Source organism: Argopecten irradians, chromosome 2 (assembly GCF_041381155.1).
Source record: "Argopecten irradians isolate NY chromosome 2, Ai_NY, whole genome shotgun sequence".
Taxonomy (NCBI): Eukaryota; Metazoa; Mollusca; class Bivalvia; order Pectinida; family Pectinidae; genus Argopecten; species Argopecten irradians.
In genome coordinates this window covers 8,682,123-8,698,846 of record NC_091135.1, presented here as the reverse complement: position 1 = coordinate 8,698,846, position 16,724 = coordinate 8,682,123, and the positions used below count along the sequence as shown (strand labels likewise).

General features: G+C 32.9%; 1 protein-coding gene across 1 annotated transcript; it reads right to left on the bottom strand.

Annotated features, from left to right (window-relative positions):
- Positions 1-1,872: 1,872 nt before the first annotated feature.
- LOC138314359 (asparagine synthetase [glutamine-hydrolyzing]-like) lies at positions 1,873-10,577 on the bottom strand. The gene is made up of 10 exons (XM_069254659.1): positions 10,432-10,577; positions 7,491-7,756; positions 6,768-7,005; positions 6,137-6,307; positions 5,533-5,625; positions 5,141-5,268; positions 4,567-4,693; positions 3,902-4,109; positions 2,991-3,228; positions 1,873-2,594 (listed from the first exon to the last, which is right to left on the bottom strand). The coding sequence occupies exons 2-10, from the start codon at positions 7,737-7,739 to the stop codon at positions 2,397-2,399; spliced, it is 1,650 nt and encodes a 549-aa protein (XP_069110760.1). The 5' UTR covers positions 7,740-7,756; positions 10,432-10,577; the 3' UTR covers positions 1,873-2,396.
- Between the last annotated feature and the right edge of the window lie 6,147 nt (positions 10,578-16,724).

The window sequence follows — 16,724 nt, the reverse complement described above, 5'->3', positions numbered from 1 at the left end:
CCATTTTAAAGGTATAGGTCGTCATTTAGTCATTTGATAAGTTCTTTATATAGTAACCGCTGTTACTGCTCATCTTTCATTGTCATCAGCCAGGTCCAACCGTGTTCGAGGGATTCTACCCTTATCCTGGAGCCCTTCCCTACTCTCACCCTTTATAACACCTGGATGAATGGTGGGTTCCCCTTGATTACTTAAGTGGATTTAACTGTCTGACCTGTATACGGTATCATTTAATCGCATGGCTGTCACGCGATCACACTGAATATCATGAAACATATGGACAATATAGGCACATGTTACCTAGTTACATGTTATTATGATATATTCGGTCAGTAAAGGCACTTCCCTGTAGCTAAATGAAATGATGGTATCGTAATTAATCACTTGTTACGTGATATTGTTTCTTAAAATTAAAATATCGTGCTATATGGTAACAGCTTGAAATACTTTTATTTAGACTAAACATCTAAACATAATAAAAAATATCTGAGTAGATATAAATATTATTTATTATTACCAATCCGAAATGTGTTAATAATAGTAAAATGCAAATATGAAAAAATCAAATAGTCTGATTCAGTCTTATACTGATACAGGAGAAGGTCGCCTCGAAAACGCGACACATTATGTGCCTTGGTGTCACTAAAACAGACCTTTTATATGTATGTACTTACTGTCTTATACAGCTGTTAACATGCAGGGATAAAGAGCCATCTGATACAGAAGAATTATTATTGTTCTTCGGTCCTACCCAGCGTGTAAATCAAGATAATATTAACATCTCTTTGGTTATAATTATATATGGACATCAAAGGACAATGCAATTAACCAGCTTTTACATATTTATGAACGATGAATTCGTTGAATTGGTGGATTAAATTAATCATAGACCGAAGCAGGAATCCTATTGGTCATTATGGAGCAAATATATAAGCGTAGGGTTACATTTAACTTTTTTCAAAGTACTCACTTCATCCTCGATATGCTAAAAGATACTATTACTGTACAGCGCCTGGGCTAAATATCTACCCTGATCTAAATATCATAACAAATAACAAAACTGAAGGCATTTCAGGAGAAAACAACTGACCAATCACAGATTTCAGCAGCTTCCGTTGAAGATTACAGAGAGCAACACCAACTTCAAAGCCTTCCTCTGATCGCTTGGCGTACATTTAACTTACTATAAACTAACACATGTTCGTTTGCGATGACCATTCGCGAGAGATGCAAAATCGTGAAAATATATTGCCGCAAAATTGTTTCAAGTAAGTCAAATAGAATCATGGAAGAATACATTGCGAAATTAAAGCGTCATGAAAAATAATCTTTAGAAAGTTGGGTTACAGCATAGAATTAAACATTCACGACGGCCCACATGACTTAAATCTAATATCATCTAGTGTCATTTGTTCACATATCAGTATTATTTGTTTCAGCTGTAGGAGGAATATTTTGTATTATTAATATCGTCTAGTGTCATTTGTTCACATATCAGTATTATTTGTTTCGGTTGTTGAGGAATATTTTGTATTATTACTATAACAGAGAGATCATAACAATGTTATTGTTTTAGCGGCTATTTAGTTGGGTTTTTTTTTCAAATTATTACTCCACTTTTTTAATATCAATAAAAAACACTACAATGAGAAAAGAGTTCGATTTAGAAGTGCTCAGACAAAAAAGAGATTGAAACTAGATTGATAAATAGCATTGATCATTATACACTAAGATAATTAAGTTAGAAAGGGGAACAAATTTTGGAAAAAAGACAATCTCATTCTATTAAGGTAAAGAGACAATTCATTCAAGTCAAATCAAAGCAACGTAATATATCTCCTATATTGGTAATAATAAGATAAAAGACCGATATCAATTCCGTTTTTTTTATTAACCGGATAAAGTACATATTAATTACATAATAATTAAATATCAAAACAAAAATGACAAAATGGTCAATATAAACATTACCTAAAAATGTATGTACATTTATTACTATCTAATATAAAACCAGATTACCTTGTTCTATTAACGAGAGATTTTCTAATCATTTATTCGATAAAATCCATTGCATTGAAGGCATAAAGTGATTGTCGCCTCTCAGATACATCTTTTTGTGTATGGAAATGAATATCTTAATATGTATGAATGAAGAAAAAGTCCGTGATTGTTTAAAATGAAAAGTATGTGACTTAAAACCATTGGTTTAATGTTTGATATGTGTTTATTCACACAAATATCAAAATTGCAATTCAAATATACCGGCATAACTTGATGCTCTGCAATTGTGATCTGCATTGTCAAATCATATTGGCACATATTGAGGAAGAAAATGAACGACGGTGACGATCCTTGTTCTGTGTAGTATATTATTAGTCATGTTACGCTTGATGTGGTCACTGTTTGTAGTGTTTAAGTGTCCTTGCGGAGGGGTCAGATGAGGTTGACCATTTGGGCATCCAGTAGTAGGGAATTAAATGAGCCTGGCCTGTATAAGATTTTTCGAATATACGCCGATAGTATAATGCCTCTTTACTACGTGGGGGGTTGTGGGGATAACGGTGACTGCATTCTTCTAATTCTGTGTCGTTTATCTGTTCAAAATCAAAAACAAAATGAAAGAAATTATTGCAAAGTATGATCACATGACTAAGGAATATAGGACAGCTTTCCACTGAATGATAGATCGCAAATGTATCATAATGCATAAAGAATGACGCTGCATGTTACTTTCATACAATTAGGCACACTGATGTTTTGGAAACCTACATAGGTTGAGATCTGAATTTTTGTCCTTTTTGACCCATGATTTGCACAAAAAAATCATATTTCACTAACTCTTTCAATACAAATGCAAATATATCAAAGCGTAGCGGCAATGAAATAAAGTATCAAATTGAACAAAATATTAATAAAAATAGATTATAAATGAACATCAAATTAAAAGAAAATTAGCCTCATAATGATATCAAATTAATGAAATAATTTACCTGTTCGTCGATATAATCCTGAAGGACTTCGTACCATGACCTGGTCTGACTAGATACGCCGTCACTGAATGCCTCTTTGGGGCGCCATAAGATCTCGGTAGGGAGTAGACCAGTGTCGTCGAAGGCTGAACGCAATAAATGCTTCTCTATACCGTTCTTGGGGGTCTTTAGTTTAGGGTCGAGTGAGAGATAGTAGCTGCTGAATCTGTGATCTAAGAATGGCACGCGTATTTCCAATCTGAAATAGTTAAAAGTAAGTTTAATGTTTAATTAAAACTAATAATCCAGGATATATTTTATGTTACATATGTAAGTCTATATTAACAGACGTATCATATACTATCTCTCTACGTCATATCCCTTTTGCGTTAATTGTGACCAACATTACGTCAAATTAATTTTTAAGACATATACCCTTGGCATAAAAATAGCAAGACAGAGTGAATGTATCTGTAAGATATGGCACGAATGTGCAGAGGGAAATAGGTAAAATGCTATCGCATTTTGTAATTACTGCATCTCATAGTGCGTTTAAATATGTATAGCATTTACAAAATGGTCTGTAGACAGGTATTGCGATTCATTCCACATAGATGTTATGTGTCATCAGCTGAGATAAGATATCCATACCCCTTAGACATTAACAAATATTAAGGTACTAATACTGCAAATATATACCAAACATATAACATGGATTCATTTTTGAAAACGTAAGTGGTACCGGTAATAGTAAGAGTATAATATATAAACAAAGCCTCTATTATTTCCATCTAAACTTTTTTTTACAAATGTGTACAAATATTTTAACTTCATATTCCTCATATTTTGCATACCCTCTACGTAAAACACACACAACATAGATAAATTAAACGTGTATACTACATAATATGTATATATGATGAACCTCTTACCCCCATGCTGATGTTGTCCTGTCGCCCCTAAGAACATCGTACATATACAGATCTTTACATAGACGTCTGCTCTCTTCGTCAGCGTCCTGTGCGGTGGGAGCCTTGTGGAAGTAGATGTAGCCCTGGGCGATTTCGTCGGCGCCCTCCCCTGATAGAATCACAGTGGTGTCGGTCTTTTCCTTGACGTATTTACTAACAAGGTACATTCCTGAGTTAAAGAAATAACAAGTATAAATACAAAGTTGTGCGGTATTATTAAGGTATTCTGGTAAATGAAATTATAAAGTTTATTTTAAATACTCCAATGTTAGCCAAAGGAAGCTCAAAGCTGTTATTTTTTACATAAGACAATGTTGACAGAATATTGTTTTGCAATATCATAGGTTACCTGATGTAATAGGATATCATATATTTTAGGGTATAACATAAAATCATATCAAATCGTTCGCTCATCAAATACTTTGTTAAGTATTTGGCTATACATGTAATAATACAAGTTTGAAATGGGTTGTATTTGTGAATTTTATCCAGACATTCCGGTTTCCTCCCACTCAAAGGCCATTCGTGTGAGCTTACATTCAGGTCATCGAATGTGATTTGCGTACATTTATGTAACTTGTTTTACAATCGATGTAAAATAAACTTTAAAAACTATATACACTTACCGACAGATGCTCTAATGGTAGTAATGTCATAACTCTCTAGGTGATAAACGACGTCTTCAATTGCGGCGATCCCCTCTTCCGGTGTAAATATTATTTCGTGGTGTTCTGTATCTAAATGTTTAGCAACCTGTTACCAAACGAAAGCGATTGATAAGAAATTAGTTTGATTGTATGGTCATGAATGTATTTTGAATTAGTAAAGATGATGCTGTAGATAAATCGATTGAGTTGTACGTGGAGTATGTAAACATATGTAAAGACCGCTACTTGAAACAAAAGATACAGTGGCATTCATATTGCTCCATATTGGTATTAACATAACTTATACATTTTGTTCTTATAAAATATTCAAATTATGATAAAAAAAACTTACTGGTCTAGCATAATAGCCATGCATTTGGGAGTTATCTTTCTAGCATTGTGTTTATTTTCAAGCAATCCCTACCTTGGACCTCTTTGGAAACTACTCATCATATTTTACATTACATTTGTAGATTACATTATCTATTGTTTATCTAAATGACCACAATGAAGTCTTTACAATATATGGTATATTCAATCATGTTGTCGTTACCTTTCTAGCTGCCAGAAGGTCTGGACTGCCCTCCATACCAATTGAGAATGTCTGAACAGGGTAGGGAATGCCTCGCTCTTTGGCTAATTTGACTAATGTCGATGCGACCAAACTAGAATCTAGACCGCCTGCAATAAAAAGATAAAATATATGTTAGTTTACTGTTCATTTTGTACATGATGACATATTTAATATTTTTCGAAGAATGGTAATTTTTGGTATAGTTTTTGTTTTTTAAATCATAAAATATCATGTAAACATATTATATGAATTTATTCGGGAATACGAATATTAATATCAATACTTCTATCGAATATTAATTACGACTATTTTGAGTGAAAAACCTCGGTTACGTGTACATGTAAGTATTACAGAATAATACTTGGACGAACCTGAGAGAAGACATCCGATACGTCGGTCAGCCATCATCCTTTTGCTGACTGCGCCCTCAAATAGCGTTCTAATGCTTGCCTTAATGTCATTATCTGTAAGATAAAAAATCACTCAACATCTCAAGAATACGAAAGAAACATATTCATTTATATGCGTTTATCAACAAACTTCATTACCCTTAACGGGTAAATGCTTTAGGGCTTCTCTTAACACCCACAAATAGTGTTTTACTAAAAATTTTACTTTTCATTAACAAGTGATGCTTTAAATACATTTATTTCTAGATACCAAAACGACGTTCGTGAAGTACGATTTTCTGTCGATTAGTCCCACCTTCTGGTGATTGTGACGTCATATTTTGTTGTGATTATGACGTCACATGGACTAATCGACGATAAATTATAGATGACCCACGTCATTTTGTTATCTCGAAACCCCAGTATTAGATACAACCGACTGCACAATAAATATGAGTTCTTTTATATTTAAAGAGTTTTATACTGTTATATTTCTACTATTAGAATTGGAGAGAAACACTTCCTGATTTCGTTAATTGCTGTTATTGTTTGATTTGTAAGACTCGTGTATTTGTAGCCGTCTTACCTATAGGGTTAGCCACTGTTTTATATAGAGGAGCATCTCCTATTTTGTGGAACCTCGTCCGCTCCACAAAGGTCGCCCGTCCAATTGAATCCAGATCGTACGTCTCAACATGACCGGGGAGGAATGGTTCGAGGGTCGATGTTGTTTTGTCTTCCATCATGGACATAAGTCCTAAAATAACAATAGCGTTAGTTGACCCTTTTCCTCCAAGATGCTTTAATAATTTATATATATTACTAGTATTTATATTTGGTCACGATCAATGTCTCTCTTGAAGATTTGGCAGATATATATAGGGCAGGAGTCGTCGATGAGGCGAATGATGTCAATTGCTTTGATTATTTTGTTCTATTCCGTTTTTCCGCAGATCTATTTTTAGACATATTCATGTACCAAAACTATGAAATAAAATCAGGTTTTCTTTCCATCAGCTTAAAGTGTGTATTAGTCTCTATTGACTCAAGGATTTATAAGTGCGTCCTTGATTGAATGTATACAATATCTTTGGATGCGTTGCTTTTTAAACACATGGAGGATATTGGTAAGTTTGTTTTAAGAACAGAAGGTTCTTACAAAAGTTATTTTACTTCATTATATCGATTGGTAAACCATACAAAGCTGATTGCTGTACCTTTTGCCTCTGAGCATACGGCTAGGAACCCACTTTCGGTAGTAAGTCGAAATGAGGGTCTGACCCCAAATGTGTCTCTGCCGAGGTACACTTTCCGGTTGGCTGTATCCAGAAGACAAAAGGCAAACACTCCATCCAACTGACTGGCCGCGAACTCTATCCCGCCTTGTGCGTAGAGATGGATGATGGATTCGCCATCACATTGGGTGGCGTAATGGAAGTCGAACTGTTCCTTCAGCTGTGGGTAAAATGTAGTCGTTGAGTATAGTGTGTATTGGCTAACAATAATGAAACAATGATCAGATATATAACCATTTACATATGATTTTTTCATACAATCTTTAAGAGAGTAGTATCAATGGATGTTTGAAAAGATTTAGATATTGCGTTAGTGATAAAAAAAACATTTCATGTAGAGTAAAAACTGGATGTCAATGGCCCGACATATTTGGCCAATGTAGACATGTTACCATATCAGATTTGCATTATGCCATCTATACATGAAGAAATATATTACAATGCATATATGTACAATTATGCCGGAATATACAAATAATGTACAGGGGTAGAGATGGATTAGACAAAGGACGGTTTGGCATGCTATAATGTATTTGGCTTGATTAAGATAACAAGAGAATAATGATAATCGTAATGACAAATGCACCAATCTGTAACGAACGCGCTTGTAATGTGATTATTTATTGAGATATATCTATAAATTACCAATTGATGGTTGTAGATTTCGCCGTTGTATATCAGCCATATATGTGGATGTTTGAATACCCGCATAGGTTGCATTCCTTGCAAGTCATCTACAATCGCAAGTCTGTGAAATCCGAGACAACACGAAGGAAAATGGTTGATACTCTCAATTCGGAAGGCATCTGGACCTCTGTGGCCAATCTTGTGTGCGGCATTGCATTGAGCCGCTATGTCGTCATCACTACCGAATACTGCCCAAATACCACACATGTTGATAGCTTTGTTTTCTGTAAAAAGCAAAATTGAAACTATAGCTTCAGTACCAATTAATTTTTCTTATTACAGAGAATATTGCATTTTCATACTGTCACCGAAACAAACTGACAAAACTATACCAACGATCATGTGCGGCAACCCATTTTCACGTGCATTACATAGATATAGAATTATAATTTATTGTGGAGACGCTTAAAGGGAAAGAGAAAAGAATGGTAGTGTATTCTTCACTACTTTATTTTATTTCATCTACTGTTTTGCCAATTTACATAATAAACACGAAATGCATACAGTGTTTCTGGCGATATCTTTTTATTGCTCTATTTTCGCAAAAATATCATTTCGCGCCATCGTCATTATTAACATACGGTATATCCGGTTATTTTTGCGGACCAAACATTTCGATTTGATCTAAAAACGAGAAAATCCAATTTTAGCGGTTTTAGATTTTCGCGATATGGACTTAAGGATATATATCGTTCAACTATTTCTCAATATTTCGCAGATCAAATTTTTGCGATCATAATAATGTCCCGCGAAATTGCGAAAATATCATACCGCGAAAATATACAGCTACATTTTTATCGTATATACGGTATTTGTTATCAAAGAAATTTACTGACAATCCGTGCATTCATATTTAGATAATATCAGTAATATGAACTTCTTAACAACGATTTTAAAACATACTGTAAATCAACATTCTTTCGCGGCTGCTTAATATCTCGATTTTCATTTTATAATGAATTCACGGAGATCAACATTCGCAAATTTTAAAAATTGACTTGGCATTCCTATAAGTTCCAATGATGCAGTGTAAGTTTACGGAGATAAACTTCAACAATAGTATTTGGATCGCGAAATTCGCGAAAATAAATCGCACGCGAAAAAAAGTTGGTTTAAAGTATTTTTTTCAAATATAAGCATACTATCTTTCATTTAAATCAACTACCATGCACTTGTAGTACCATTGCATTAGATAGAAGCGGTTGATTGTGAAACCTGCCTACTGTATATGTAGTTTATATATCGACAAATTCATACAAAACACGATGAAGAGCGTTCTGTTTTTTAAACTTTATTGTGTGATGAAAGCATTTACTACACGTAGAACAGCTTTAAATAAACCATGTTCATTGTGAAGGTCAATGACACGCGTACTGACGTGACCGTGACATACATTCGTGTATTTAGGGCAAATGCCATTTTATATACACACGTTTTATATACATTATTGTATATACACAGTTATATTTTGTTATGGTATGTAAATTTTATAGCGGGTTTGCGGGATTTGCCCTGAATGATCATTAATCATTTAACCAACACGTTTTGCACATATACTTTAAAAAGTGTTACAAAATCAACATCTGATATTATTTTAAAAATATGCTTGTGCACATAGAAAATGGTTTATAACAAGTAATTTTGACACAGTATATTAGGATACCGAAGATAGCGTAAAACGTATGTAAATTTACATATGTCTACATACATGTATATGTACACGTATCATAAACTTAATTTATGAATTAATTATGATATTTTACAGATAATGTAACTTCAACTTAACGTAAGAAAACTCTGTCCTATACCTTCTTAGTAATAGGAAACATGCCTGTTCCTAATTATCTAAATGTATATAATATACTCATTTTATATGACTGTATAGCCATAGTACATTGTACAAACATACACTTGTGCTACAGTATAACTGTATTGCTGTGACGGGAAGGCATTCATTAATTGGAATTCATTAAAATGCACATGCATTAGTCTAAAACAGGTAAAATCACAAAACAAAATAAATGCAATTGTGATGTAGCGAGACGAATTTTGATTGGTAGTTGAAAGTATTAGTAAACTGTAAAACAGCTTAATATTTATTTCCGCAAAATTTACTTAAATCTTGTACAGGGGAACCAGACGAGTTTTAATCCGCGAGTTCAATACCAGCAAAAACAAAACGCTTCAAAATCCTAAATAAAGTCACCCGGTAAATAATTAAGTTTACAGTTTATCATCTGTCCTTCATTGCATGAGAGGTCAGTGGACCTTAATGCATACAATCTCCAGGCATTATATTCATCCTACTTCTGGGAAATACCAAACAGAACATGTGTACATGAGTAGGGCTGCTCAATGATCTGATTATATAATTTGTTGATTTTGTCTGGTTCCCAGATCACAGGGAGATCGAACAGTTGTGTTGAAAGTAAATATACCACATGTTTGCCAGTTTACATTACACTATCGTCATTATCGATTGCAAACTTTGCTACATGTATGGTACATGAAAACAAATTAACTCAACTGAATTAAAGTTATCAATATATGAAGACAGTTGACAGATAAAAAGGTGCATAGTAATGTTACTTGTAAAATTAAATATCCATTTTAACATATCTTATATCTCTTTAATTGCGTATGTTTCGTCTGTTTTCAGGTAGATATTTTAAATTTATTATATTTTCAGTTATGATAAAAAACATATGCAACATATAAACATTTACATACAGCAATTGCTAATATATTATGAATATCAACACATATACAATTTTAACGTAGGAAATATAGCATCTTAAACGATCAATACCTATGGCATATACAAAAAAATAAAACACACAACATCAAGCAGTAGCATGGTCTATAATCAATGATAGAGCCATTAATAGCCGCGACTTACCTTAATTCCAGTAGAAATAATGCTCAAAGTTTCGCTTTGGATCTTCTCGATTCGTATACTGATGATGAAACCTTTGGTTTGTCTTTTATAGTCCCGCTAGTGTTAGCCCTAGTGATGATGCAACCCCCAGCCTAACGGGAAGGGGAAAACAGCTGATGCAATCAAAACCAAATGTGCGTTGTTAGCTTAACGTAAGTAGTCAGATAAACAAAATCCCTACATATTGCTTTAGTTTGTGTTTGCTTCACATACATTCACCTTATTGATCTATATCGCCTGGCAATGAGTTTACAGCATAATCATGAGCTTAAGTTTGTACGTAGAATACAGATATAGAGAAGTTGTTAAATAAACTTCCCCATCTTAAGCTGACAATATATTGTGACTTTACGTCTAAATATAAGAACACGTCCTGCTGTATGGGCCCGTAAGCTGTAGGAAATATAAGACCACGCCTCGGACACGTGAATGTGGAATGAATGTTTAAATTACCATAATCTTGTTAGAACAGCTAGGTCAGAGGATAGTTATTGTTCGGTTCATCGAACATCATAAAAATAATGCTTTTATTTGTAAACATTGCACTCCATAAATTACACATCACAACGTCTATACTTACCAGTACAAAACCTATTTTGAATAATGAAGATTTTAATTAAGCTCTTTTTTTACATTAAAACAAATGCAAACAAACAATAATAATAATCGAGCTTTCCTAAATAATTGTTTAGTTCACGAGTTCATCATCGCTAACTATTAACCTTAACCTTTAACCTTACACGCATAAGTTTAATGATACATGTTTTCATCCTCGTTACCTGGTGACCTAAATTAATGAAAAAACTGATTCATATAAAGAGAGCAAATGTACTTTTCAAATCAAATAGCAAATTGATATTGTGATGATTCTTTATCAATCCAATCGGTTATATCGAAACTGTGAAAATAATTAATGACTTGCTGAAAAATCTACGACATTAATAACTTCCACATGCGTCAAGCATATAAAATATCAACCGTGCATATATTTGACATATGCATATATTGTACATAAGGAAATATGTCCGTGTAATGTTTCTTTGAAATTGATGCGTATGATATAAATAGCATTAATTTTCTTATTATGGTACATTGCATGGTTTTATTTTTAGAATTTGACACTATATATACGTACAGCACATCACATGGCCATTATGATTTCTTCTATATAATAACTGCATAAGTAAGCTACGTGTCTTTTGAATATGGCATATGAATAAACCACAGATGAAAGTAATGACTGACACATCTCTGAACAGACTATAATATATGATATCGGCGCCAACATGTTTGGTATCGGATCATTACGATTTGCTTTGGACCGTTTCCATTATGGAAGTTAATCAAAGCTTATTTTATCTATAACCAGATATTCGATTTTAAAAAGCTCTGTACAACCACTTGCCTATATTCATGTTATTCATCATATTTATATTCATGGACATTCAGCAACTATATATAGGAATTATGTTACTTTCGGTTCTGTGAAGGAAAAAAGCAGGCAACTACATTTACACAATGTAGCTAGGAGTGTTAAAGTCTTACGCTACAATTATTATTTTAAAAACTACAAGTTCTAATATCGTCAACAAACAATTTTTGTTCAATTTCCGCCAATAAACAAACATTGCAACGTATCAATTGATGAGTGCGGTCGTAAAATGTCTTCATAACATGTATATAAAGAATGATGTCATTTTACAGCGTTTCATTTTATCTTTCTTAGATGGCATATGTGTAATGTTATTTACTTGTACTCTAATGTATAGTATTACCTATTTCAGAAAAGAGATTGAATCATATCTACTTAAAATAACTACTTTAAATCTAATGTATACTTATTAAAAATGGCAGATAAATATCAATCGTAACAATGTTATGATAAATAGAAAAATTAAGTTTGATAAGTTTTAAGAAACCACTCAATTCGTAAGCGTTATTTCAAATATTGTTAATACTAAAAACACAGATCTATAGCACTGTTAATCAGCACTTACTACATGCGTAATACATGTGAACTTACAAAGAGGGTTTGATCTACATGTATATACATTGCATATAGAAAACAAACACGAAAAACGTCATATTTCGTGTCTCTGTTTTTGTTTTAGATCGGGAACATGATAAAACAGTGATATTTTATTTCAAGTTGTCTAAACATGTCTCTATCGTTACACCTTGAAAAGATTAGCTATATGTATATTCCCCCGTCTTTAATTAAATACTTTCATACACGTAGTAGCCCATGTAGTAACTGTATATAATGTCATTTATTTCAGGTGTAATTAAGTCTCAATTAAATACATGTTCTGATAATAACAACGTATTAACGTTATTATTATGAAGCTTATTTTAGCATTGATAATGTCACTTTTGTAATTTCATTGGGTATTTACAAATGTTTGAAAATTCCGTGAATCAGTTTTCAAACTCCTATAAAATTACAAACCGATCAACGATTATAATCAACGCGTTGTTACTTTTCAAAATAAAATATACTCTATATCATGAAATATTTGTGATCGCTTACTCATGACATGCACATGCAAACTAGTTGCTTGATTGTCTTTATGCTGAACGGTATGCGAGTGCAGAAACTAAACATTTGTCGACTATGGTGAGTTTTGCCCTGTAAACAGTCTTTCTCTTACGCTTACTGTCAACTAAATGCTAAAGAGAGGTTGTATTAAATAAACACATCAGGAAGAAGAAAGTCAGTTATGAAGAATAGGGGTAGTGAGTGAAAAGTTCCCAAAAGTCGCCTTTTATGATTATGTACTGGGGTAAAAAAATACGATTACAACATTATTAGCAGGACATGTATTAGTTATTTGAGATTAACGTTTGAGATACTTGATTTTCTGTGTTATTTGAGATTAACGTTTGAGATACTTGATTTTCTGATATTACATATACATTTATAGATAACTTTTTTATATTTGATTTCCGGAATCCCTACATACATTTATTTTGTAATTGTAAACCTAAGCGTGCAACAGATGATATGCGTTCAATTACAACTTTTTTATTCAATTTAGTTATGCCTTATCTCTTGTGATAACCTGATATGATACATTACCTTGTCTACAGATGGGTGTTCACGATAATTTGATGAGTCAATATATTTTTCTCCCGTTTCAACCATTGTGGCATCTTGGGCCGCGGTGGCTTAGTGGATGAAAATGTTATAAATCAATATTTAGTCTTATTCACATAATTGAATAGGGATATATATCAACATTTTTGCCAATATTAAGCTCGATATCGCTTGTACATTAAGATTTTGCCTATCGCTCAAGGTGACATGATTATATTTATTCTAAATTGTGCCATATTTCTTCGTATGCTTTTAATGCAAAGTAGCTATTTCAAAAAATGTTTTCATGGTCATTATGTAGGTGTCATCAAAAAAGGCTTGTTTCGCACAACAAAGAAACCTTTTTAAAACGAAACATGCATCTGTATATTGAAACATTGTCCTGGAAAAGTAACTTTAAGTTAATGCTTGAGATGAAAGGAATGCCATTCAATGAATGCACTTTCTCATCAGATCTTTTTATCCATAAAAAATACAAAAGTCCATAAAAATGCTTATATACCTTCTAGTTTTTTATCTTAGATAAAGTAAGAAGTTTTATACTAATTATTGTCAAATTGTCAATGTGGTTTTATGTGACGCGAAATGCGTCTCCATTAAAAATATGTTTTTCTTTAAAAACCGCAATATAATTATAACACATTATTTTTTTTCAAAGTGAAAAATTATTGAATTAATTTGAGATTTGCATTTTTGTCCTATTTCTACTGCAAATTGTACTGAATATCTTCTCATTGTGCATAATGATAATATGATTTTACTTGTGCTACACTGTATACGTGTATGAATGCCCATTATATCAAAATTAGACGAACGTATTACGTTGTGCAATATTGGTAAAATCACATTCTTCATAGTACGTATATGTATACGTATGTATACGTACCCTATGTATAGAAGGTTTTTATGTTTTACCGAAAAAACTTTTACGACCCTAAAACGTCTAAAAAAATTTCTAATTGCTCTCTGGTGGGTCCATACTGATGACAAACTGATAGCTGAAGTTTTTGTTATCATATGCATAAGTTCTCGGAAGTTCTGTTTAAGGGCAATTTCTCACATCTCTTGTTTACTATATATATTTTGAATTTTTAATGTCATGGGTTTCTATTTATTAATGCTCATTTTAGCCCACTATCTAATTATGGTTCAAATCGTCTTTCGCCCATGGTCCGTCGTCCTTGCGTCCGTCCTTCCGTTCGTTAACAATTTTTGTTACTGCTATTTATAATAATCTACCATAGGGATCTTTCTCAAATTGCATATATATAATGTATGTTTCGTATGTCCCTGGTTGTGCATATTGCATTTTGGGAGCGTTCGGTCGACAAGATTACCAACAAGTCGCCATCTTGGATTTTGATAGTTGAAGTTGGTTACCGCTATTTCTCAGAAAGTGCTGAAGGGATCTGTCTCAGAATTCATATGTAGTTTCCCCTAGGTCTATAAAACTTTGTTACCGCTATTTCTCAAAAAGTAATGAAGGAAACTTTCTCAAATTGCATTTATTCATATATCAATGTAATTCTTTGGTGGGCGCCAAGATCCCTCTGGGATCTCTTGTTTAAAAAAAAAAAACAGAATAGTGACTATTGTCATTTGATTTCTTGCATTATTTGAGTACCAGTGCTTTATAGCATTTACAGAGAGGACGAGAGAAAGGGTCCATTTAAGAAATTGACTGATAGATATCCAATTGTGGGCGTCAAGATGTACATTTGTACCTCCTGGATATCTAGTTATTGACTGATAATTTGTCCTTATATTTTGTTTGCATGTGATAATTAGTGCCTAAAATTGCTCTCTAAGATATATAAGCTAGTAATTTACAATTATTATATATATCGTTTGTTTATTTTTATACTGCATGACAGGAAAATATTCACATTCATGTCGTCGAGTGCCTTCTATAAAAGTTTAATGTGATATGAGTAGAAATCTGTGAAGAAACGATTATACTGGCATATGGAACTGTACATCAAACATGTACAATGTATTGCGTAATTAGACTGAAAGCGAAACGCAATGGGAAAAAAACCCTGATCTGAACTAGTGAGCCTGTCTTCCTTTAGTCAGAACATTTGAATATACATGTGCCATGTATTCACTTATTTCTGCCGCTAATACCGGTAGATTAGTGTGTCTTTTGTTGAAATAGATCGATGCCTTCATCTCATTGTCTTCATATTAACGCTGCCATGCAAATATTGTTTAAGTGTTTGGAGTTTCTTGCATCATCACTTTGACAGAGGAATGTTAAATTGTAATCATTGGAATAAATTTAACTTTCCGGCGTGATTTGTCGATGCCAAAGATGTGAAATACTGCATGCTGGATTAGTACTGGAGAAAATAACAATGAGATAACTATATACATATATGTGTGTACACACACATTGAAATGGACAGTCGTACACACAAAGATATCTGTTAATCAATAATTTTGTATGTTAATTGAATACGGACATAGATCATTTGTCGTATTAAAAAAATAAATTACGCATACCTGTTGTGTATACCTATGGATCTATTGACAGATGTACATTTACAAGCGAAAATTGTACCTGTATAAGGATGTTACCTACATTGTATATTACCTGTACTTATGATCACTACAGTTTTTCTTCCTTGAAATCTGATAAAATGATCATGACTTGTTTCCGCATGGTTTATTTGATATTTAAAGTTAAAGTTAATTGTATGTGTCGTAATTTTCATACTCGCGAACCAACGAGAGCTTTTAATATTTTAACCACCAAAAATACCAACATAATATATTTTGAGAGGTTTTAATTTTAAAATATTTTAGCTATACATATTTACGAGCTCGAAATAAATTTGACAGTACTATCAAAAACCATTATATTTACTATACAAGACATATGGTCAAATCAAGACGCCAAAATGTGGTCTAAAATTTCCTTTTAAATTTTTACAGCGAACACGTGTAAATTATTAGTTTCTTCAGATGTGTTACAGTAAAAATAATCCTTGTTGATGCAAATGGTTGAGAGCTTCATACATTTTTGCCCGTGCCTTTGAATGCTTTAATTCACCAAAAGTTATGGTTTTCCATATAACGTACCTTTAACTCCGTGGTCGAACGCACCGCTATAGCTTTAGTTGTTACAAAACGCAAACAAGCGAACGCACCCAGA

Excerpts from the sequence above, each read along its gene's own strand:
- LOC138314359 (XM_069254659.1), bottom strand. The coding sequence starts at position 7,739 with ATGTGTGGTATTTGGGCAGTATTCGGTAGTGATGACGACATAGCGGCT. Across the intron at positions 6,308-6,767 it reads CGTATGCTCAGAGGCAAAAG|GACTTATGTCCATGATGGAA; the intron begins GTACAGCAATCA and ends TTGTTATTTTAG. Across the intron at positions 2,595-2,990 it reads AGGATTATATCGACGAACAG|ATAAACGACACAGAATTAGA; the intron begins GTAAATTATTTC and ends GATTTTGAACAG.